Source organism: Trichomycterus rosablanca, chromosome 25, assembly GCF_030014385.1.
Source record: "Trichomycterus rosablanca isolate fTriRos1 chromosome 25, fTriRos1.hap1, whole genome shotgun sequence".
In the NCBI taxonomy this organism is placed as follows: Eukaryota; Metazoa; Chordata; class Actinopteri; order Siluriformes; family Trichomycteridae; genus Trichomycterus; species Trichomycterus rosablanca.
In genome coordinates this window covers 12,663,120-12,687,697 of record NC_086012.1, presented here as the reverse complement: position 1 = coordinate 12,687,697, position 24,578 = coordinate 12,663,120, and the positions used below count along the sequence as shown (strand labels likewise).

Here is a 24,578-nt window from a genome sequence, read left to right as displayed (position 1 = left end):
GCTCCATCTGGGAATCGAACCCAGGACCTTTTCACTGTGATGCGACAGTGCTACCCACCGAGCCACTGTGCCACCCTACAATTATAAATTAAAGCCTGCTCATCCAGTGTCGCACAAATGTTCTACATCTGCACAGTCCTATTAAAAAGTCTCGAACCAAACTGAATCCAGTATCTCGGCACTGGTGTGCTAGTGGAATATCCCACTTTTTTCATGGTCGCAGCAGGTGGGCACAAGTACTTTGGTCGGGGCGTTAATCCATTGCAGGGCTTCGGACACCCCAACCCCAGACATAGCCAATCGTATCTGTGTTGATGTCTAGCAGGCTGATAGCATGGCTGGGATTCAAACCTGAGCTGATGTGTTAGAAGCAGGAAAAATGATCAAGCGTGAGGATTTGTGTGAGTTTGACAAGGATCAAATTGTGATGGCTAGACGACTGGGTCAGAGCATCTCCAAAACTGCAGCTCTTGTGGGGTGTTCCCGGTCTGCAGTGGTCAGTATCTATCAAAAGTGGTCCAAGGAAGGAACAGTGGTAAACTGACGACAGGGTCATGGGCGGCCATGAGCGAAGGCTGGCGCTGGTTCTGATAGAAAGGTGTCAGAATACACAGTGCATCCCAGTTTGTTGCGTATGGGGGGACCAACACAATATTAGAATGTCATAATGTTATGCCTAATCGGTGTATATAGTAAGTATACCTATTACATTGGCTAATCAGTGTAAGCAAAAGGAAGGAGCACCTTGTAAATTAGCACATGAGTGTATTTGCTCATTAGCCTTAAATAGATGCAGGAAAAATTTAAGGTCTGAGTGATATGAGTTTCCTTTAGTTTTTTTCTCCTTTCTCTGAGTTTCGCTGAGCCCTGGTGCAGTATGGGAATCCTCTGAGTTCTGGTCAAGGACACGAGGAGCATTTAGAGCAGAGGAAATGATAATAGTAAACCTACTGGAAGCATGGTCAACCCAAGGCCTCCACCACTGCTTTTTTTTGGCCTTGGCCTTCTCTTTCTCTGCTCCTACAATAAAACGGTGGCAAGATCATTAATATAACTGAATAATAATAATATTAATAAAAAAAGATCAAACACACAAGTACGATTATTTTGTGTCTGTAATAAAACAATGTGACATAACTTTATTACAGAATGTATTTGAAAGTAACCAGCTAAACGAATTGCACTAAAGGCCCACAGTTGTGTTCTTTAGTCCTGCTCCTGAAGGACCCCTGGATGTTTTTCTTAGCTGTTATTGTATTAAAAAAGGAAACACGAGCCATGCCGGGACACTCCAGAACCAGGACTGAAAAACAATTTCAACGAGACCATGGCGGTAATAAATCTAAACCCTAAACCTTCTTTACTTCAGAGGCTTTTGTCATACCGTCATCATCATCCTCGGCGTCAGCCTCAGGTGGGACTAGGTTCTGTCCTTCTCCAGACTCCTGGGTCAGGCTCAGCATTTTCTCTTTTCCCTTTTTAAACTTCTGCTGCCGGGTCTTAATGTGATCCATCCTGCGGTGATGCAGTCACGTTTATTAAACATGTGATTTTTTTTTAGTGTCATAAAGACCCAAGATAAAAACTGCTTCTTTTCTGTGACTGATTAAACACATAGGTCTGTTTTTCATAAGTCCCTCAGCTTTTTTGAAAGCCATTAACACGACTTGTGACAATGATGGTTAGATCTTTAAGCCCTCTAACAGGCAAATATGGCTGATCAAGCAAAGTAGACTTGGTTGAGATCAGGCCCTTTCAGAAGCTTTAGCCATTTTAATACATTTTGGTTCCTGCTAAAACACCCATTTGCATCCAAGATTTAGTCACGCTTCCTCTCCACCAATGCCGATCCCCGCTCTGATTGAGGAGAACAAAGCTAACCTACGCCCCCTCTACACTTTGACGAGTGCAATGCGGATCAGCACTGTGTACAGAGAGACACACCCTGACAGCACTCTTTTCCCATCTCTGTGCAGGCGCCATCAATCAGCCAGCAGAGGTCGTAATTGCATTAGTTATGAGAGAGAGACCCCATCCGGATTTAATATCCCACCCCTGTATGTATTCGGGATCCCAGCTCTGGTTCCAGCGTGTGTTTTACCGCCGCGCCACCTGAGCGGTTTGGAGATTATAGTGTTTCTAACCTTGCCAAAGAGACCACTGTTCCATGTACTTTATATCAGTTTGTACAAACAAGCCTGAAACCTAAAGCTGCATAGAAATGGATCAAAGTGACACAACTTGTGGCACAACTTTGTAAATACAGAGCTTCCTAAACTTCGCCAAGTAATCCAAGTGGCTCAGTCCAGTAAGAGGAACACAGTTTTACAGTTAAACAGTCAATCATTAATACAAACATGGAATTAAGAAATCAGGCCACAAAGTTAAATGCCATTGTGAAGCAGTTATCATCTAAATTGCTGTTTGTATATTTTCAGAGAACTCAATGAAGTATCAGTGTCGAACATTCAGTCACAGAAAATGAAGTGTTGCTGTAAGCTCAGTAATTCTCACTGTCTTTTGAGCTGCTCCATGGATTTGTTCTCCTCCTCTAATCGAGCTCTCACTGCCTTTACAATGGAGGCCTGAAACAGCTCTGCTCCTCTAAAGAAACAGAAAATGGGTAAAATATATGTGTATTTTATATCCAAAGACGACTTCAGACGAAAAGAACATGGAAATAATGATGACCTGATAATTTAAGTTAATAAATTTAGTTAGTGAATTCATGAATTTTTGAATAATGAAGTTAGCAAGTACATCTACTGAGTAGAGAATAGAGAGACTGGCATATAACGGAATAAGGAGGCTGGACTGTAACAAACAGGTAAATACAGAGGCTGGTCTGTAGGTTAATAGAGGGGCTGGCTTGTAACCTAACAGAGAGGCCTGGTCTATAATCTGTTTCAAAGGTGTTTAATATTATTGCACCCATAGCTTTGTGCAGGGCACTGGAGCTCCTCCACTCCAAACTCGTTTTCATAGACATTACTTTGTACACGGGGCCAGTTTTACCCTGGAAAAAAGGCTTTTGCTACTAAGCTGGAAGTAATGTATATAATTTATTTAATGTAATTGATTTTCTCTATCTGGTAGCATATAATGTTGCTGAAACGGCTAAACTCAATAATATGTGGATGTGGAAGAATATGTCCAAAAAATTTTGGCCAAAGATAGTGTGTGTGTGTGTGTGTTAATAAGTGTACTTAAACACAGTTCACCTAGAAGCGAGTATCTGTCCAGCACGGATGTCGGCCACCACATGGAGAAAGTAGTAGCTCATGAAGACGCGTCTTTGCAGCAGCAGGAAGCTGAAACAGATGCTGTCCCAGATGATTCCGGCCTCGTCCTGTGGCAATTCACAGACATTGCTAGAGACTGAGGATACACAAACAGTTTACAAAGTTTATTCCATATAATTATGCAATTTATTCCATTTAAATGCTCAGCAAATACAATACCAAACAGATCTTCAGATGACGGAGATATGGTCATGTTTTTCCCTTAGACTGAGACACCTTTCATTCAAAGAATAAAAATTTATTGCTTAATTTGACTTAATTTGGGTTGGTTTGAATCTCAGCTCTGCTACCGGCAGGCTGGGCGCCTTCACCAACAATGATTGGCTCGTTTTCATATGCAATTAGGGAGTGGTCAACATCAGTAGAGGGGAAGCGTAATGCAATCGGGTAATTGGATACAACTAAATTGGGAGAAAAATGTACTCAATTAGGCAGTTGTAGCCTAGTGGTTAGGATACTGGACTAGTAATTCAAAGGTCACTGGTTCAAGCCCCACCACTACCAGGTTGCCACTGTTGGGACCTTGAGCAATGCCCTCAACCCTCAATTGCTTAGACAATATACTGTCACAGTACTGTAAGTTGCTTTGGATAAAAGCGTCTGCTAAATGCCAAAAATGTAAATGTAATACTAAATCCAGAGGTGTCTGAGGTCCACACCTGGCAGGTCTTCATATTCCTTTATGGTGCAGGCCAGACTCAGCAGCTGGATCAGCCAGCAGCAATTGATCTTCAGCTTGTTGATGTAACCACAGGCTAAAATCTGGAAAAGAAAAACAACCAGTTACTCTTAGCATCCAAGCTTTTAATATCAACTAATGAATGCACACATTTATACCCGTGTACTTGTATAAAGAAGAATTAAGTAAAAACACAACATTTCTATTTGTTGAGAAGCAAAGTTATCCAACACTTATATCACCTGTGTAAAGAAGTATCTGTCTTGGTCTCTTGGTTATTAAAACAACCAGCACACCAAACGTGTTTGGTAAGTTAAACTCTGGGTCGAAACCCTTGTGTCGGTCGGCGATTTTTAAAAAAAAAATTAATAAATTTTAAAAGGCACAAAATGAATTTGTACACGAGCGCCCCCTTGTGGAGGCTTTACATTACATCTTGTAAACCACAGTGTGACCAGATTGCCATTATTTTAATTTATTAATTATACTTCATTTTGAAGCATTATTTGTGTTCCCTGGGTCGTGGTAAAAATCATGCTTGAAAAAAAAAGCCAACCTGTGTATTATAAACAGTTTTAATCATATCAGTGATTGGATAAAAAAGCCTAACGTGTCTTACAGAGAAGACGTTCTTCATGGTGATAACAAAGACGTTGTAGGCTATTAAGAAGTCCCAGTAGTGAAGGATCTTCTTAATTGGCTTCAGCAGCAGCTGTCCACCGAAGAGCAGGAAGTAGAAGCAGGCCACCAGATAGCCCATGCAGAAAATGCTGATGCGTGTGGTGCCGGTGATGAAGATGATGGTGAGGACGAACCAGAACAGGTAGCTGAACATGATCACTTTCAGCATATCCAAATATGACCTGAAACACACCAGTAATGTTGTAAGAAATTCAGCAACATATAAATAATAAACTGATTATCTGATTTTAAGTAGCACCAGCAGGCAGACATTATTAATATTTTATACATAATTTATTATCCTTGCATGTTTAATAATACTTACTGGAGCGGTGTCACACCGAGGTGGACTAGGTAGCTGGAGTTGTAATAACTAATTTTTTTCTATTTTATTTTATAATAAAATATATATTTTACACTGAAAAAATGTACAAAAATATTACAAATGTAGGTAGCAACAGTGTGGCTTATTTTGCACCATTTCCTTAAAACGTGGCTCATCACACTGGTGGACTGAGTAGCTGAGTAGTGTTATGTGATTTATTTTTTTGTTTTGGCAAACCTTTGTCATTTCTCTTTTGCACTCTGCATATTGTGTTCTTTCCCAGTCTTGTAGCACCGTACGTGCTACAGCTGGCGCTTCAGTGGCGAGGCGTGACCCACCCCCTCATAACTACAGATGGCAATTGTACATAGATATTAATTATTTTATTGGTTGCGGCGCATGTGAAGTACCACCTTGTGGAACTTCAGTATCACTGGTGGTACTGGTACCAGTTTAGTAACCACTGCATTCAGTTTATATGAGACAGAACATCAAGGTTCTTATTGCAGAAAAGCTTTAACAAGGGTTTTATGTTTGGGTGCCATGACATACATCAAATAGCCAAAAATATGTGAACCCCTTCTTCATTATTTATATATACAGTGTATCACAAAAGTGAGTACACCCCTCACATTTCTGCAAATATTTCATTATATCTTTTCATGGGACAACACTATAGACATGAAACTTGGATATAACTTAGAGTAGTCAGTGTACAGCTTGTATAGCAGTGTAGATTTACTGTCTTCTGAAAATAACTCAACACACAGCCATAAATGTCTAAATGGCTGGCAACATAAGTGAGTACACCCCACAGTGAACATGTCCAAATTGTGCCCAAATGTGTCGTTGTCCCTCCCTGGTGTCATGTGTCAAGGTCCCAGGTGTAAATGGGGAGCAGGGCTGTTAAATTAGGTGTTTTGGGTACAATTCTCTCATACTGGCCACTGGATATTCAACATGGCACCTCATGGCAAAGAACTCTCTGAGGATGTGAGAAATAGAATTGTTGCTCTCCACAAAGATGGCCTGGGCTATAAGAAGATTGCTAACACCCTGAAACTGAGCTACAGCATGGTGGCCAAGGTCATACAGCGGTTTTCCAGGACAGGTTCCACTCGGAACAGGCTTCGCCAGGGTCGACCAAAGAAGTTGAGTCCACGTGTTCGGTGTCATATCCAGAGGTTGGCTTTAAAAAATAGACACATGAGTGCTGCCAGCATTGCTGCAGAGGTTGAAGACGTGGGAGGTCAGCCTGTCAGTGCTCAGACCATACGCCGCACACTGCATCAACTCGGTCTGCATGGTCGTCATCCCAGAAGGAAGCTGACGCACAAGAAAGCCAGCAAACAGTTTGCTGAAGACAAGCAGTCCAAGAACATGGATTACTGGAATGCCCTGTGGTCTGACGAGACCAAGATAAACTTGTTTGGCTCAGATGGTGTCCAGCATGTGTGGCGGCGCCCTGGTGAGAAGTACCAAGACAACTGTATCTTGCCTACAGTCAAGCATGGTGGTGGTAGCATCATGGTCTTGGGCTGCATGAGTGTTGCTGGCACTGGGGAGCTGCAGTTCATTGAGGGAAACATGAATTCCAACATGTACTGTGACATTCTGAAACAGAGCATGATCCCCTCCCTTCGAAAACTGGGCCTCATGGCAGTTTTCCAACAGGATAACGACCCCAAACACAACCTCCAAGATGACAACTGCCTTGCTGAGGAAGCTGAAGGTAAAGGTGATGGACTAAACCCAATTGAGCACCTGTGGCGCATCCTCAAGTGGAAGGTGGAGGAGTTCAAGGTGTCTAACATCCACCAGCTCCGTGATGTTATCATGGAGGAGTGGAAGAGGATTTCAGTAGCAACCTGTGCAGCTCTGGTGAATTCCATGCCCAGGAGCGTTAAGGCAATGCTGGATAATAATGATGGTCACACAAAATATTGACACTTTGGGCACAATTTGGACATGTTCACTGTGGGGTGTACTCACTTATGTTGCCAGCTATTTAGACATTAATGTCTGTGTGTTGAGTTATTTTCAGAAGACAGTAAATCTACACTGCTATACAAGCTGTACACTGACTACTATCCAAGTTTCATGTCTATAGTGTTGTCCCATGAAAAGATATAATAAAATATTTGCAGAAATGTGAGGGGTGTACTCACTTTTGTGATACACTGTAGGTATTTCAGACCCATCCATTGCTAACAAGTGTAAAACACCTTTTATGCTTATGACTTTGTAAGAGCAGTTTGGGGAAGGTCCTTTCCTGTTCTAGCATGAGTCTGGTGTGGAGTAAGTCCTCCTCAAAGTGGCCTCCTCAAAACCCTGACCTCACAGTTTGATTTAGTCAAATTATGCTTAAACAAGTTGAAAAATTGATGGGTTTAATACAGATCGAGTATGATTTATTATATTTTATTCAAATATTTTGTGTCCAACATGCTTTTTCATGTCTAAACAATCCAACTTTCCATCACTCACGTACCGTATGACGACCTGTCAACATGAGCTTTATTGTTTCTGGGTCGATACCCGGAACACTTTCCATGTATGTATATAAAGGAAATGAGTGCTCACCGAAAAGGCTGTAAAAGCCGGTACGTATGGATCTTTATCAGCTGAATGCACTTTAGACCTCTTACCCACCTGGGTGTGAGCTCCATCACTCCATACATTACCCTCGCCGCCCCTGAGAGCCATGTTTGGAAACACTGAAAGCCGTGTGTGGGTTGTGCTACTCAGCTGTTTTAAGGGCTCTGATGAAAAGCCGTGTGCGAGTTTTGCTGATGGGTCAGGATGGACAACTACCCCATCCCTTCCCCCTCCCTTCCCTTCAAGCTTAATCACCTTGTTCAGAAAACCAGTCTCTTCACTTAAAAGCTGCTCATCGAGTTAGGCTAAAGACAAATTGCGTATAAGTGAGAGACAGGGATGGCGGGTTATATTCCAGCGTATTCCACTTGTAACAGGATCCGTGGATGAGATCGGGATGGGTGGCACAGGAAGGAGAAATGGAAGAGTTTTGACGCTTGTTGATAGAAAGATTTGAGCTAACAGGACGAAGGACAAAGTGAGGATGCGTGTTCGCACCTGCAGTGTATGAAGTCCGGGACGGGGTTGTGAACACTGAAGGAAGCGGCATCCAGGTCTCTGCAGATCTCCACGTTTTCTCCTGCCATCAGACGAACGGCTGCCAAATTCTCCTCATCAAACACTTGGCGCTGCAGAGAAGCACTCAGCAGCAACATGAAGTCATCTACAGCAGAGCAAGAGTACGAGTGCTCAATCAGAAATGTTCCATGCTTCAAACTGCTCAAATGTAACAATTAATATACACTGCTGAGTCAGATTATTATGACCACTTCTTTCTTTTGAGCATCTGTGGGACCACCTCGATGGTCGTGTTCGCTCTGTGGATCCTCATGTACTGCAGTCAGCATGGCTCCAGAGATCTGTGACGACCTACCAGGAGCTTATTGAGTCTCTCCCAGCCCGTCTAGCTGCTGACTGTGCTGCAGACGCCGGTTACTGTGACGCCGGTTATTAGCTGGTGATCATAATAATGTGACTCGACAGTGTATTCACGACTTACAGATGAGAAACTTGGGGTTCGGTCTGGTGTGGAAATCAGGCAGGTAGAGCCACTTAATGACGTTGGAATCTGTTGAAGAGTTGACGAATCTCCAGGGGTAGTCTGTAAAAAAACGCAACACGCTTATATGGACTGAAGGAGCATGTGTGGAGCTGCATAGATCTATTGAAGAGTTCAGACTTTTAGGAGAAACAGGCTCATGTTGCTGTATGGAATTCTCATTCTCCTTTATCTACTCAAGAGATCTACTCAAATACCTTTATAAGGGATCTACTCAACTGTCTTTAAATGAAATGTACTCAACTGCCTTTATATGAAATGTACACAACTGCCTTTATGAGGGATCTACTCAACTGCCTTCATAAGTGATCTACTCAACTGCTTTTACTTTTACTTAACTGTCTATATAAGAGATCTGCTTAACTGGCTATATAAGAGATCTAATCGATTGCCTTAATAAGACGTCTAATCAACCGCCTTTATAAGAAATCTACTTAACTGCCCTTAGGAGATTTACTCAACTGCATTTATAAGAGATCCACTTAACCACCTTTATAAAAAATGTACTCTACTGTCTACATAAGGAATCTGCTTAACTGCTTTTAAAAGTGATCTACTTAACTTCCTTTATAAGAAATGTACTCAACTGCCGTTATATGAAATGTACTCAACTGCCTTTATAAGGAATCTACTTAACTGTCGTTATAAGAAATGTACTCAACTGCCTTAATAAGGATCTACTCAACTGCTTTTAAAATAGATCTACTTAACTGCCTTTGAAATTTCCCCTCGGGGATCAATAAAGTATTCTGATTCTGATTCTGATTCTGATTGTAAGAAGTGTATTTAACTGTCTTTGTAAGTGATCTACTCAACTGCTTTTATAAGGGATCTACTCAACTGCCTTTATAAAGGATCTATTCAACTGCCTTGAGGAGAGATCTACTCGACCATCTTTATAAGGGATCTACACAACTGCCTTCATAGGAGATCTACTCAACTGTCTTCACAAGGGATCTACTCAACTGTCTTTATAAGAAATGTACTCAACTGCCTTTATAGGAGATCTATTCAAATGCCTTTATAAGAAATGTACTTAACTGCCTTTATAAGGGATCTACTCCACTGACTTAATAAGGGATCTACTCAAGTGCACTTGTAATGGATCTACTCATCCGCCCTTATGAGAGATCTGCTCTCTCATAACTACTATTGCTATCTAGCATTACTACACACCTCTATAAACTGCTCTAAAATGACAACATAAATATCATAATAATCTAATAGATATAAAGAGGATACACGCTCACCTTTACAGGCTGCTGGTGGAATGCCTACACAGACAAAATACTGAAAAGTGATCATGCAGGCAAGGAAGCAACAGTATTTGGGCCAGATTTCAGCAATGGCTTTTCTCCTGCGCCGGTACATCACTGCGGCCAGTGCTAAGGCATGTATCATGGAGTAGAAGTCCATGCGTTGACCAATCACGTTCACGGCCAATAGAAAACACACCTGAAAGAAGAAATAGGAAACAACCATATATGGGCCATTAACATCTAATTCTAATGTCGAATCTAGTTTCGTCGGTTCGAATCTCAGCTCTGCGCCCGGCAGGCTGGACGCCTACACAAACAATGATTGGCTCGTTCATAGGGAGGGTCCCGTAGGGGATTGCTTATAACTGATGCAATTATAACCTCTGCTGGCTGATTGATGGCGTCTGCACAGAGACGAGGGATGATGGGATCAGCGTGTGACTCTCCATGAACTCGCCTCGTGCAGGTGAAAAGATGCAGTCGGCTACTACACACGTGTCAGAGGGGACGTGTGTCAGTCACGACTCTTCTCAATCAGGAGTGGAGGTGAACATCAGTAAAGAGGAATCAGGTAATTGGATACAACTCAATTGGAAGAAAAAGTGGGGGGGAAAAGCACAAAAATACTATTTTTATAATAATGTGACCTACCTCTACTCCAAACTTGTAGAAGGAATAGTTAATGAAGTATTTGGCGCAGCTGATGATGCCGTTGTCAAGGTGCTGGCGAGTAATATCGTGGAAAATGGTTCGAAAGGGCGGAGGCGAGAGCTTGTTGCGTAGCCGAAAATACTGCTGATGTCTGTAGATGGTCACCTCAAATGCCAAGATGGCAAGCATCAATAAGTTATTCTAGAAGAAACATGGCACATGATTGGCAATGTGTCAACAATAAAAGATTCAGACAAAATTCAGCAGCTGTTAAGACCAAGTCCAAGACCATAACAGTGGAATCTTATTCTCACCCTTAGGTATAAAAGTAGAAAATTGAACTTTTCAAGTCCAACCCAGTTTGCAGGATCCACTGGTTCCTTGTACAACAGAGACTTCATCATGTACTCCTTATTTTCAGTGTCGTTGGGCTGATGGGAAACATAAAAAACCACAACATACCAAAGATGGAAATCAACAGCAATAATTTATAAGGCATAAAAATCTATGTGCATAGTTTTAGGTTACAGGGTTATGCTAGGTCACATACCATCGAGCAATTACTGGAATAGGTATGTGGTTTTATGGTCTCCAGTTGGTACAACATTTTGCAGATGATGATAACACAAGTCCACACAGAGCAGATGCTGGAGGCTAAAGGCCGGAACTGACTGTACGGCAGGGCGAACACCCATGATGCAAAAAACACAAAGTTCAGCAGAGATACCTGTAAATATCAGTCACCGTGGTCAGAAAACAGGTCTGTTAAAACATCATTATTTTAAATTCAACTGCTTGTTGTTTTGTATGTTTGATAAACTTAGCAAGTGATTCTAAGAGAAAACTGAGGTTAAATTCATTAACAGTGACGTGAAAAACTATCATTAAATTATGGAAACTGATTAGTTGCAGTCATTAATGCTGAAGGTGGTACAATAAGCTATTAATTTATGGAGACTATTATTATTATTATTATTATTATTGTTATTAACATAAAGACGAAGGGGTCCATGTGTTCTTAATGTGACAACAAAGTTGATTAGACTTGATATGGATCGAACGTTTATCAAAAATGTTCCACAAAACATTAATTGACTTGAACCTTCTCAAGTGCCTTTATAAGGGATCTACTCAACTGCCTTAAGGAAGGATCTACTCTACTGTGTTTATAAGGGATATACAAATATAGGAGTTCTACTCAACTGCCCTTATAGGAAATGTGATCAACTGCCTTTATAGCAGATCTATTCAAATGCCTTTATAAGAAATGTACTTAACTGTCTTTATAAGGGATCTACTCAACTGACTTTATAAGGGATCTACTCAGGTGCCTTTGTAAGAGATCTACTCAACTGACTTTATAAGGGATCTACTCAACTGCCTTTATGAGAAATGTACTAATCTGTCTTTATAAGGGATCTACTCAACTGACTTTATAAGGGATCTACTCAAGTGCCTTTGTTAGGGATCTACTCGACTTCCTTTATGAGAAATGTACTCATCTGCCTTTGTGGGGGATCTACTCAACTGCCTTTATGAGAAATGTACTCATCTGCCTTCATGAGAAATGTACTCAACTGCCTTTGTAAGGGATCTACTCAAGTGCCTTTGCAAGGGATCTACTCAACTTCCTTGAGGGATCAACTCTACTGCCTTTATAAGGGATCTACTCAACTGCCTTTATGAGAAATTTACTCATCTGCCGTTGTAAGGGATCTACTCAACTGACTTCATAAGGGATCTACTCAAGTGCCTTTGTAAGGGATCTACTCAACTGCCTTTATAAGAAATGAACTCAACTGACTTTATAAGGGATCTACTCAACTGCCTTTGTAAGGGATCTACTCGACTATCTTAAGGAGGGATCAACTCTAGTGCCTTTATAAGGGATCTACTCAACTGTTCTTATAAGAAATGCACTCAACTGCCTTTATAGGAGATCTATTCAAATGCCTTTATAAGAAATGTACTTAACTGCCTTTATAAGGGATCTACTCAACTGACTTTATAAGCGATATACTCAAGTGCCTTTATACAGGATCTACTCGACTGCCTTAAGGAGGGATCAACTCTAGTGCCTTTATAAGGGATCTACTCAACTTAACTGACTTTAGAAGGGATCTACTTAACTGCATTTATAAGTGATCTTATTACATGCCTTTATAAGAGATCTAATTAACTGTCTTTATGTCAAACTGCCTTTATAAGAGATCTACTCAGGTGAAAGGAATAACCATTATTTTTACTAAGTATATATTATATTTTATAGCGTAAGTATCATAATTATCTATTATATACAGCATATATAACCCCAACCAGAAGTAGAACGTTTGTAATTTGGCAAACAGACTGCACACCTCTAGAAACTGATCTAAAATGACTTAACATAAATATCATGAGAAGCCCGTTGACAAGTATTCATTTGAATTGTAAATATGCTGGACACTAAAGCCCAAAAAAGAGAAGAAACAACAACTGGGCTTATTTATGATGAAAATGAAATGCTTAAGTCTCCTCTTTATGATGCAAGTCATGTATAATAAGTCTTGTCTTTGTACTTGTGCCAGTTAAATACAGTTCAAGAAAATGAGAAATTGGTGGACATTTATTGCTGTTACCTCTGTGACGGACACCAGGATGATGTATGAAGAAACAATCTTTACGATGTGGATTTCCAGGAGCCACCAAATAAAGAGTTGCAGTTTGTGGAAGTATTCCAGGAACTTTAGGAACAGCACAGTGAGACGGTCCAGCACCAGATGCCACTTATTTTTCAAATCTACAGACACAGTGAGGTTAGTGAGGTTAGTACGAGAATATTATTGGTGCTGTCTGTGATTTGAATCGGTTTTGAGAATTATGATGTCATAAATATAAGTATCAAAGGTGCTTCAAACAGCTCATATATTTTAAAGTGTAGCTGTAATTATATGTATTCCAATATACACCTACCAGGCATAACATTATGACCACTGATAGATAAAGTGAATAACACTGATTATCTCTTCATCACGGCACCTGTTAGTGGGTGGGATATATTAAGCAGCGAGCGTAAGGTTTTGAGCGAGGGCTAAATTGTGATGGCTAGACAACTGGGTCAGAGCATCTCTAAAACTGCAGCTCTTGTGGGGTGTTCCCGGTCTGCAGTGGTCAGTATCTATCAAAAGTGGTCCAAGGAAGGAACAGTGATAAACCAAAGACAGGGTCATGGGTGACCAAGGCTCACTGATGCATGTGGGGAGAGAAGGTTGGCCCATGTGGTCCGATCCAACAGACGAGCTACTGCAGCTCAAACTGCTGAAGAAGTTAATGCTGGTTCTGATAGAAAGGTGTCAAAATACACAGTACATCACAGTTGCAGGGCTGTTTTGGCAGCAAAAGGAGGACAACACAATATTAGGAAGGTGATCGTAATGTTATGCCTGATCGGTGTATAGTCACTGTACCTGAGCTCTCCTCTGATGGCATTTCTGGATCTGTAGCCATGCTGTCGTGTTGGCTTTCATCATGGACAGAGTCCTCCTCCTTCTTTTTTTCCTCCACCATGCCATCCACCATCAACATTTCTTTCTCTTTCCCCAGGGGCTCTGGAGAAGAACTCAGCATGGTAAGATCTGCCAAGCTCCCGTCTGGTTGGGCAAGTCTGTTCATCAAGAGTTTTCATTAGACAAACTGGGACAGACAGAAGACCTGCATATTTATAAAAGCACAAACCTCTCAGGCTTCTGAACCTTTCTATGCTGAACACAGATCCCAACGTTTTATGTAATTTCCATTTCCAATAAGCAGATAAGCATGTAGGTTAGTGCCTTTATAAACAGCAAAGAGATGATTTAGTATTTTATTATACAGGCAGGGATTGGATCATGGATGCTGTGAGCCCAGAGTCTTCTCAGACCAGCAGGGAAGTGATTGTGTATGAAGACATTCCCATTCAAGCAAAATACCTTTTATTTCTTAGTCGTTGTAGTGTACGTTAATAATCAGATGTATTAAGTAGAAATCATTAAATATAGTGCATATTATTTCATAAGTCAGAAGGGTAGGATCCAAGACAATCCAAATATCAATGAGTAGCAAAAATGAGCAGCAGTGTCATTAGAGGCGTCTCCTTCTCAGGCGATGGAGGGTCGGGGTGGAAAGCTTGCATGATATGGCTGCATGGCAGTGAAAATATGCAATGATATAATCTTTCCTGCCACGAGCTCACTTACTTGCTCTGGAGTGATGACATTTTTTGCTTGATTCTGTTATAAAGCAATTGTTTTTAAAATAGAGACACAAAACCAGACCGATAAAAGACCAAGTATCAAGAGAACAATGCTGTAAAATGATCAAATCACATTATGAAATATTAACATTAAGGAAAGGGGGGTGGGAAACTGTGAAACCGGGTGTTCTTAAATAGGGACGTGCACATTTATGACATGCTAAGAAGAGAATGGGAGTTTAATGCGGGAAAATATTCAGAAAGGAGGTCACGTCAAAGGTCGAATGGTTTTTAGGGGCTTTACTGGTGCAAGATGTGTGTTAGGGAGGCTGATAATACATGATTATGTCATTCACAAATAATACAATGCTAAATATATCAAAATAATGTCAGATATGATGGTCATACAGTGAAATTCATTATAAAAAGTTGATATAAATAAATACATACAGGATTTAAGATCCTTATTTTGAATTATTTGCACTAACTAAAAAAGAAAGCAGGGTAAAAAAGAGGTGTAGACTCGTAGGAAAGTTAAAGGAAGGGAGATTTCATTCACGGTGGAGGGTCCTTGAGTGCTACAGGACATAAGCAGTCACCCACCTATCCATTATTAGATAGATACGAGCACTGACTTTGGCAGAGCTGTTGGGTCAGTGTCATAAACAATGGCAAAAAGAGAGACAAAAGTAGACATTTGGTTACAATGAGAACAGAAAGTAGATTAGCAAAGGTCAGAAATAGACAAGTATTATGATTATATCATGATAAGAGAATATTTGAGAATCTGAGAGAAATAATCTGTTATGTTTACATTTTCAGCATACGCTTTTATTCAAAGTGAGGTACATTATTGTGTAAGTACTTGCTTAAGGACCCAACAGTGGCAAACTGGCCGTGGTGGGGCTTGAACCAGCGACCTTTTGACTACTAGTCCAGTACCTTAACCGCTAGGCTACAATTGCCTGTTTAACAATCATAAGTTAGGTAATTCTTTAGTCTAACAGTCTAATTTGCCAACATAACAGGCCATGTAAAACTGACCACAGCCAAATTGATTACTAAATTTGCAACTATGCGAGAGCTTTGGGATCCTGTCCGAAAAAAAGGCAGGGTATTTTTACAATGGCAAAAAACTTCAATCTTCAATCGCAGACTAATGATATGAGGGTTCTTCAATAAGCTGCAGCACTTTTTTTTAAACTCTATTTATTAAGAATTTTAAAAACAACTGACACTTTTCTACACAGTCGCCTTCCGATACATTTTCCCCAGCATCATTCCAACTTTTTAATGCCATCAGCAAACAGTGTTTTCGGTTGAGCGCATAGACACTGATGTACCGCTGCTTTCACATCATCATCACATGAAAATCTACTTCCACTTAAAGCTTCTTAGAGCTGTCCAAAAAGGTGGAAATCAGATGGCGCTAAATCCAGACTATAAGCGTCTCTCAGTCTCTCAGACACGACCGATCACTACTCAACAATTATGCCCTCACTGTTTCCAACCAAAATATTGTGGAATAAGTGTGGAAACTTTTTGAAGATCCCTGGTACAAAACTTGACCACATAAAATCCACAAGACCTTGGGGTCTGGAGGACGTGGAGAGATCTGAGGCTCAGTGTTACGTTGGCAAATATAATAATAGGATGTAGGAAGGACTAAAAATGAGGACGTTAGTAAAAGTTACAAGGGTTTTTCTTATTAATAATTTTGACCCATCTTGGCCCTATAAAGTCAAGCCAAAACTACCTGTGTTTAATTTCCTATAAAATGACATTATTAATTATTGACAATCAGTCCCCTAAAATCTAAAACTGAATTAATTTTATTTCCCGGTGACAAGTTTGCTTGCAGAAACTCAGATTCCCATTCAAGACTCAGTCTGTTTGACCGGACTGTTATTAATCACAGTTATAACCGTTATGAAAATCTCCTAACACCATGACTACAATAATAATAGTTCCATAATTGCAGAAAACCAGGTAAAGCAACAATGCATAAAGCTTCAATGAGCAGTTCCTCACCTGTAGATGGGGCTATCCTCTTTGGCAGCCACAGCGTTGAGGTCTGTGAGCTTGAGGAAATGCTCGTGGAAGTAGTGCAGGTGAAGGATGCACACTAGCAGGAAGGAAGTGGGGATGAAAATCCGTGTGAACAGATCGACCACAGAGAACTTCTGCAGACCCAGAGCTTTTAACCTGTATGAGAAAAAACACAGAAAGAAAAATAAAACATTCATTCATTCATACGTTCCAAATAATCGCTGGAAACACTGGGTGCCAGACTCCTGACCTAATATATTTGGTCACCAAACTATTCTAAGCAGTGAATGGACATCCCATTCCAAAGCTATGGCCACATAGTGACATGATATGAAGTTGCCTCATTGCAGTTATGTAAGTCTTCACTCCTTTGGGAAGGATTTTCCCAGGAATATGGAACGTATCTGTGGGAATTTGAACCCACTCAGTTAAAAGAGCATTGGTGAGGTCAGGCAGTGATGTTGAAACAAAAGTGCCGTTACAAATGTAAGTGTTCGGTGGGGTTGAGGACAGGACTCTGTTGCAGACCACTGGGGTTCCTTGACAACAAACTTTATATTATTATTATTATTATTTATATTATTATTATTATTATTATTATTTATGTTATTATTATTAGGATTTTTAGCTCATTGAATGCAAGAACATTAATAAACATAACAAAATTATGAATAACAGAAAGATAAAAATGTAAGTAAGTAGATATAAGTACAGGGCCAGGTGTAGCCTAGTGGTTAAGGTACTGGACCAGTGATCAAAGGGTCGCTGGTCCAAGCCCCACCACTGCCAGGTTGCTGCTGTTGGGCCCTTGAGCAAGGCCCTTAACACTCAATTGCTCAGACTGTATACTGTAATGTAAGTCGCTTTGAATAAAGCCATCTGCTAAATGCTGAAAATGTAAATGTAAGTAAATGCTCGTGTTATCATATTTTTTATATCTACAGGTAGGTAATAAGCATCAATACTTACTTTTCCTCACTCATGCCGGTCATGTCTGACCAGGTGGGGACGGAAGCTTCGAATTGGCACGTGTAGATAAGAATGAGCACCAGCATGGTGTACACCACCACTGACATCCAGAAATACTTCAGGATTTTTCTCCACCACTCGTAGTGCACCTGAAAAATTAGACTTTTAAGTTTCTGTTTGCTCAGGACATACAGTTTTAAGTCTTCTGTTGACTTATATTGCACTGCCTTGTTTTTAGGGTCCCTGAGACCCCAGTGTTCATTCATTTATTCATTCATTCATTCATTCACTGTCACTGGTATTACCAGCGCTTTATCCTGTTCAGGTTTGCGGTAGGTACAACTCACCGGGTAAGAGGTAAGAAACACTCTGGACAGGTCTAACACACACACACCTGACTGCTTGTCTTTGGACTGTGGGTTGAACCCGGAGCTCCCAGAGGAAACTCACACAGACACGAGGAAAACATGCAAACTCCACACGAAGGACCCAGACCGCTTCATCTGAGAATCGGACCCAGGACTTTCTTGCTGTGAGGTGACAGACCTACTCACTGAGCCAGTGTGCCCTACTCTGACCCCAGTGTTGTGTGGGTAAGAGAGTCAGCTGTCATCTTAACACCAAACTAAAAGCATACGAAATATCTATTGCCTTTAATTATGTCTTCTAGCTGGTGTCTCAGGGACCCCAAGCAGAACACGAGGGTTAAGATGTATACAAGTCAGTATTGGGGCCAGTTCAGACCCAATCAATCCACTGCCATGTTTTTATTTGTGATGCTGACTGATACAACACACAGCAAGACATTAGTATCAGAACAGTATGAGGCATCCACCAAAAGCATAACCTTTGATTTCAGTATACAGTGGAACCTCGGTATACGTCCGCTTTGGAATAAGTCCAACTCGGTATACGTCCTGTTTGGACGCGAAAAATTTTGCTAGGTATACGACCTTTGTTTGGAATACGACTCGCATGTTAGAACTTGTATGGGTCAAAATGAGTCATGACACCGCGCGCTACCCTTGTTTACCTCTCACGAGACAAAGCCACTAGCGTCATTATGGAAGTTGCTACCATTCAGTGAACAACCCGCGCTATAACTTTCTGTGAATTTTCAGGTACTGTACTACAGGTACTGTAGTCCCTTTAACGGTGTGCCGTGTTGCTAGGCAACATGAGGACGAACATAACATTCGCAAACTATTACACTATTTCTTGGACAAAACATCCGCTTAATGATTAAGATTACTGTTTATATTAATCTGGACATTTCCATGTATAGTACATGACTTAAAATAGTGTTCAACCATGTTTGTACTTTTTCATTTCAGTGGCATATTAATATGGAACGATGTAAGGTGGTCATAGGTGCACGTATATCAGGGATTTTGCTTCGAACGCAGCTCAGCCAATCAGATTTTAGGACCGGAACTATCCGTTTCATAAATTATTTTATACAACCCCATCAACGTAAAATATGCCAATAACAATAGGATTTTTTTCATGGGAACGGATTAATCATTTTCCCTTTATTTCTTATGGGATAAATTCGTTTGGTATACGTCCTGTTTGGTATAAGTCCAAGGATCTGGAACGGAGGTACCACTGTATTACTATGATAAGAATAGAAAAAAATTAAAAGAATAGACTGCAGAACAGTGAGTAGAGTAGCCACACCTGTTCAACAACAACTCCAATAAAAGTTGAGTAGCAATCAATATAAACACTCAAACAGAAGAAAATGTAATCGAAATAACACTTGAGTCAGAGTACAATCAGTACCCACTGTTGCTTTGGTCTCTCTATATAGGATTTGTACACTGGACCTTCATCAACTTATATATAGCAACTACAGTATTAACCATAAAATAAAGACCATAAATGGTTTCGACCACCGTACCTGATAGAGGGCGACGCAGAAGAGGAAGAGCATCATGTAGATGATCTTGTACATGACGACATCTCCTTCGAAGCTGACGAAGAAGAACATGCCACCGCAGATGTAGATCCAGTACTTCACCAGCAGCGCCATCACCAGCTTCCCCACGACCTGCATGAGGTCATCCTCACCACCCTCCTCTTCTTCTTCGTCCTCCGGCTTCACCACCTCTATAACACAAAACCTGTGTTGGTTCTCAGTCATCGGAACTGTCGCCAGGTAGTCGTCGGGTACTAGGATGTGTTATGTTTTTTGATTATACAGTACTTAAATAGGTGCTAAATAACATGTAATTTCAATTATTATTATTATTATTATTATTAAGTATAGATTAATAATAATATTAATAGTATTAAGTATAGAAAATTTGGGGTGTTTATTTTTATTTATTTCTTAATCTGTTTCATCCCGGTCAGGAACACAATGGACACAGAACAGAAATGCAACTCTGATTTCAGGGCATCAAAACTCACTTGTTTACTCACTCACACTTAGAAACATTTTAATAATGCCAATTTACACCAGTGTGTTGGGAGGTGCGAGATCAAAAGCCACAACCAACACCCCCCCACCCCCCCCCCCCCCTTCCTGTGGACACAGATTGTACACAAGTTTACTGGTTAATTTGCACTATGAGGCGGTCCTAGCAATCCTACGGCAATTCAGTTAGCAATCTGTTAGTCAAAATGTCCAAGATGTCGAAGTAAAGCAGCTAAAAAAATGACTCGGGTAACTGAGTTCGGAAAAATGTGGACACAGAGGGATGTGTGTCAAAACTCAGACGTTTATATTTGTATTTTTGTATTTGAGACAGAGCCTCGCACCATCGCTAAATGTTCTGGCTTTACATTCATCTATTAAGATAGGCTGTGCTGTGTATTCTAGCAATTTGTGAGTGTCCGTAAAATTAGGCAAATTTTACCGTGAATTTATTAGGGCCATATGTATAAGATACATAGTACCAATCAACAGTGAAATAACAGTGCTGTTAGTAACACAGACACCCAAACCCAATCCTTAATTAGGATTCAGGTGAACTGTTCAGCTCACCTTTTTTCTCTGCTTCGACTGACACTTCAGAAAGCGCTGCTTCTTCTGCCAGTTTGTCCTGCCGCTCGGTCAGCGTCTGCCGCAGCAGCAGCCAGAAAGTCAGCAAATACAGGACCTACAGAATTCACAAACACACAGAGATTAATACATGTAAAAAGAAAAAGATCCAGAATACCAGAATGTACCAACAATATGAAACAAATGAAATGTTCATTGATACAAACACAATCTACAAGCGTATATACTCAGACTAAAAATCAACTGGCCAACTTATTAAATACTACAAAGTGCTAATAAACATTCATAAACTTCTAAATACTCTAAATGTCTTAAGAAACAAAGTTAAAAAGGATTCTAAAGTCACAATCGTGTGTAATTTACATTACCAGATGCTTTAATCCAAAGCAATTTATATTACATTGATTATACTTTTTAACTTGGCAATTAATCTGGCAATGTGGCCTTGTACTAGCAACCTTCTGATTACTGAGCTGAATTACACATCGTCTGCTATGTCATTTTCTGCAAAATGATTTGCATTGTTTGCATCATGCTCCAGTATAAAGAGGAACTCAGGAGGGTCTACATCCCCTCCACCTCCATCTTTTTTTTTTACTGTGTCCTGTTCTTTTTTTAATATACACCCATGGCTTCTCGTACCACTTCTATGCTTATGATACTTAGCTGATACCTACTGAGGCTTTTCTTACTGAAAAAAGACTTCTATATGGGTGTAATAAGAGGAGTCTATAAATAGGAGTCTATAAATACCATTGCATCTCTATTTTTTGATTAGCATGTTTAGTTTGCACTTGTAAACTTAATCTGCTCATGGTTTATGTTCATCTTACTCTTCTATATACGAGGGATCTTCAAAAAGTTTCCGCATTTGTATATTTTGGTTGGAAACGGTGAGGGTTTAATAATTGGTCAAGACTGAGAGAGCTTTTAGTCCGGATTTAGCACCATCTGATTTCTATAATTTTGGACGCTCAAAGAAGCTTTAAGAGGAAGAAGATTTTCATGTGATGATGATGATGAAGTGCGGAAACTTTTTGAAGAACCCTCATATATTACTGACATAATCGCTGTATTAAGTTTGGTCGTTGGTTGGTATATTTTTCAGCTACCCACTTTTGGGTGCCAACACCCCAGTTAAGAATCACTAAGCTGACGTATAATCAAGTGTACAATCTTTATGAAAACGACATTTGTACTTTGGAGCAGAGTTCTGTGAAGACTTCGTGGGGTTTGGGGAAGAGACTGGGAACGGCATTCAGACTCTCAAAACTCCAGATGTACTGCAGCACGATCACCAGGTTCCCGTAGGCCACCATAAAGGGCGAGGAAAGCATGGCGTATTTTCTCCTGTCTCGCACCATCCACAGCGTGCAGGACCATAAGAGCAGGACGAACGTCAGCCAGCTCACGTAGGTAATGCTCCAAGCCTGAGAGAGAAAAGAGAGAGAGAGACATATTGGTGGCATGAAGGAAAGTATGTTAGATGTTAGACTTTGAATTATAGTCAATTAATTACATTAAAATGTAGCCAGGCTCAAGTGGTATAGAGGTGATAACCCCAAACTGTGCCTGTTGCTTTTTTTTGCATTTATTAATTTGCAAATTTCCTCTCAATCTAGTCGTATCCAGTTACCCGATTGCATTACGCTTCCTCTCTATTGATGTTGACCTCCACTAACACACGTCCCCTCCGACAAGTGTGCAGTAGCATTTACATTTACGGCATTTAGCAGACGCCTTTATCCAAAGCGACTTACAGTACTGTGACAGTCTACTGTCTAAGCAATTGAGGGTTAAGGGCCTTGCTCAAGGGCGCAACAGTGGCAACCTGGCAGTGGTGAGGCTTGAACCGATGACCTTCCGATTACTGGTCCACTACCTTACCCACTAGGCTACAACTTCACTTCCCCAGTAGCAGACTGCATCTTTTCATATGAGGATCAGCTTTGCGCATGGAGAGTCACACCCTGATCCTATTATCCCGCGTCTCTGTGCAGGTGCCATCAATCAGCCAGGAGAAGTCGTAATTGCATCAGTTATGAGGAATGCAGCTCCGGCACCCTCCCTGCGAACGAGCCAATCATTGTTCGTGTAGGCGCCCAGCCTGCCGGTAGCAGAGCACGTATCTTTATTGGTTTTCGGATTAAAATGTGACATTCTCACCATCATGGCGATGAGAGCGCAGATGTAGCTCTGCTTCAAGATGAAGCGAAAGACCTTGACAAGCCCGGGCGGGGCAGCAGACTCAGACTTCTCCTCACTCTCCTTCAGCTCTTCTTCCTCTTCCGGTGGCATCTCAACCACCTCATACACCTCTAAATCCTTCTGATCTGTACACGTCACCAATACACACATGCGAATAACCAACAAAGCTCTCTTCAATGATAATTCACATTCAAATAAATTCTAGATGTTCTCTCACCCTCGATATTATTGGACTGGTCCACTTTATACTTAGGGATGGAGTAGAGGTCCAAGGTGACTGGTCCGTTTTCTGTAGTGTTGATGTAGCCAACAGACGTCCCGTTGGAGTTCACCACAACTGCCTATGTGGAACATTTGTGAGAAATGATGTAGATTTTACTTTTTTTAATCTATCTGGGTACACATGCCAGTTTAACACTGTGTTTACTTCATGTATCATGGATGTTAAGGCAGTATGGTGGCATAGCAGGTAGTGTAGATACTGCACAGCACCAGACTCAAGCAGAAGATGGACTGGCTACTCCAAATTGTTCCTTTTGCTACTGATTTAACTAGTAGACCCATTGCGACCCTGATCAGGATAAAGCAGTTACTGAAGACACACTTGATTGTATTTTGTAAATATAAACCAATTCAAAATCTGATGCTCGCACTACATTCAAAAAGCTTGGGACAGAGGCCGTGTTACTTTAATTTTTGTGTGCCACAAGACTTCGGCTTCATTCTTCTCAAAGCTCAACCAAGATTTATTTAAAAACCAGTTTGTATCTGAAGTGAGCATAAAAATAGAGAGTCAGATTTAGAACGACAGCGGGACGATGAATCAGTGCTGACTCGTGTTACATCCCGGCAAGGCGCCTGAAGACCTTACAGGCGTGGGTATGAAAATACTGAATGTGTATTGCAACACAAGCTTTTGGATTTACCCATCATACTACCCTACAAAGTAACAACAGTGAGTACTGAGGGTTCGATTCCTGGGTTGGGCTCACAAATACACAAGGCGTATGGCAGTATTTGGGGGGCACATATCAGTGCACCATTACTGTACACTTAAATATTCTTACACTTAAATATTCTATACAGCCCCAGAATCCTGTTTACAATGTACGGTCACTTTATTTTTGATGCTTTTCCTACATATTTTCTTACACATTACTGTCATGTATATATTGTCAGTATTATAATGCATATTGCACAATTTTAACTTTTGTGTATTGTAGTTTTTATGTACTATATTTAACATTTGTAACTATGTAGTTATCTATCTATCTATCTATCTATCTGTCTGTCTGTGTCTGTCTAATCTAATTGGCTGTTTGTCTGTCTATCTATCTAGTCTGTCTGTCTATCTAATTGTCTATCTGTATATCTAGTCTGTCTGTCTATCTATCTGTCTAATGTAATTGTCTGTCTTTCTGTCTATTTATCTGTCTAATGTAATTGTCCATCCGTCTGTCTATCTATCTATCTATCTATCTAATTGTCTGCCTGTCTATCTATCTGACTAATCTAATAGTCTGTCTGTCTATCTAATCTAATTGCCTGCCTGTCTATCTATCTGTCTGTCTGTCTAT

At 40.6% G+C, this 24,578-nt stretch overlaps 1 protein-coding gene across 1 annotated transcript in view; it reads right to left on the bottom strand.

Annotated features, from left to right (window-relative positions):
• LOC134302274 (piezo-type mechanosensitive ion channel component 2) overlaps positions 1-24,578 on the bottom strand; it is a 93,931-nt gene that overhangs the window by 21,949 nt on the left and 47,404 nt on the right. Inside the window, exons 11-33 of the mRNA XM_062987317.1 lie at positions 23,219-23,342; positions 22,960-23,126; positions 21,993-22,223; positions 20,764-20,890; positions 19,687-19,871; positions 17,784-17,932; positions 16,797-16,970; positions 15,369-15,410; positions 14,770-14,802; positions 14,002-14,198; positions 13,174-13,334; positions 11,106-11,282; positions 10,870-10,986; positions 10,556-10,756; positions 9,896-10,100; positions 8,586-8,687; positions 8,084-8,249; positions 4,601-4,844; positions 3,934-4,064; positions 3,222-3,371; positions 2,515-2,604; positions 1,385-1,515; positions 952-1,014 (exon numbers count right to left, since the gene is read on the bottom strand). Coding sequence (XP_062843387.1) covers positions 952-1,014; positions 1,385-1,515; positions 2,515-2,604; positions 3,222-3,371; positions 3,934-4,064; positions 4,601-4,844; positions 8,084-8,249; positions 8,586-8,687; positions 9,896-10,100; positions 10,556-10,756; positions 10,870-10,986; positions 11,106-11,282; positions 13,174-13,334; positions 14,002-14,198; positions 14,770-14,802; positions 15,369-15,410; positions 16,797-16,970; positions 17,784-17,932; positions 19,687-19,871; positions 20,764-20,890; positions 21,993-22,223; positions 22,960-23,126; positions 23,219-23,342 — 3,367 coding nt within the window. The remainder of the gene's footprint in view (positions 1-951; positions 1,015-1,384; positions 1,516-2,514; positions 2,605-3,221; positions 3,372-3,933; positions 4,065-4,600; positions 4,845-8,083; positions 8,250-8,585; positions 8,688-9,895; positions 10,101-10,555; positions 10,757-10,869; positions 10,987-11,105; positions 11,283-13,173; positions 13,335-14,001; positions 14,199-14,769; positions 14,803-15,368; positions 15,411-16,796; positions 16,971-17,783; positions 17,933-19,686; positions 19,872-20,763; positions 20,891-21,992; positions 22,224-22,959; positions 23,127-23,218; positions 23,343-24,578) is intronic.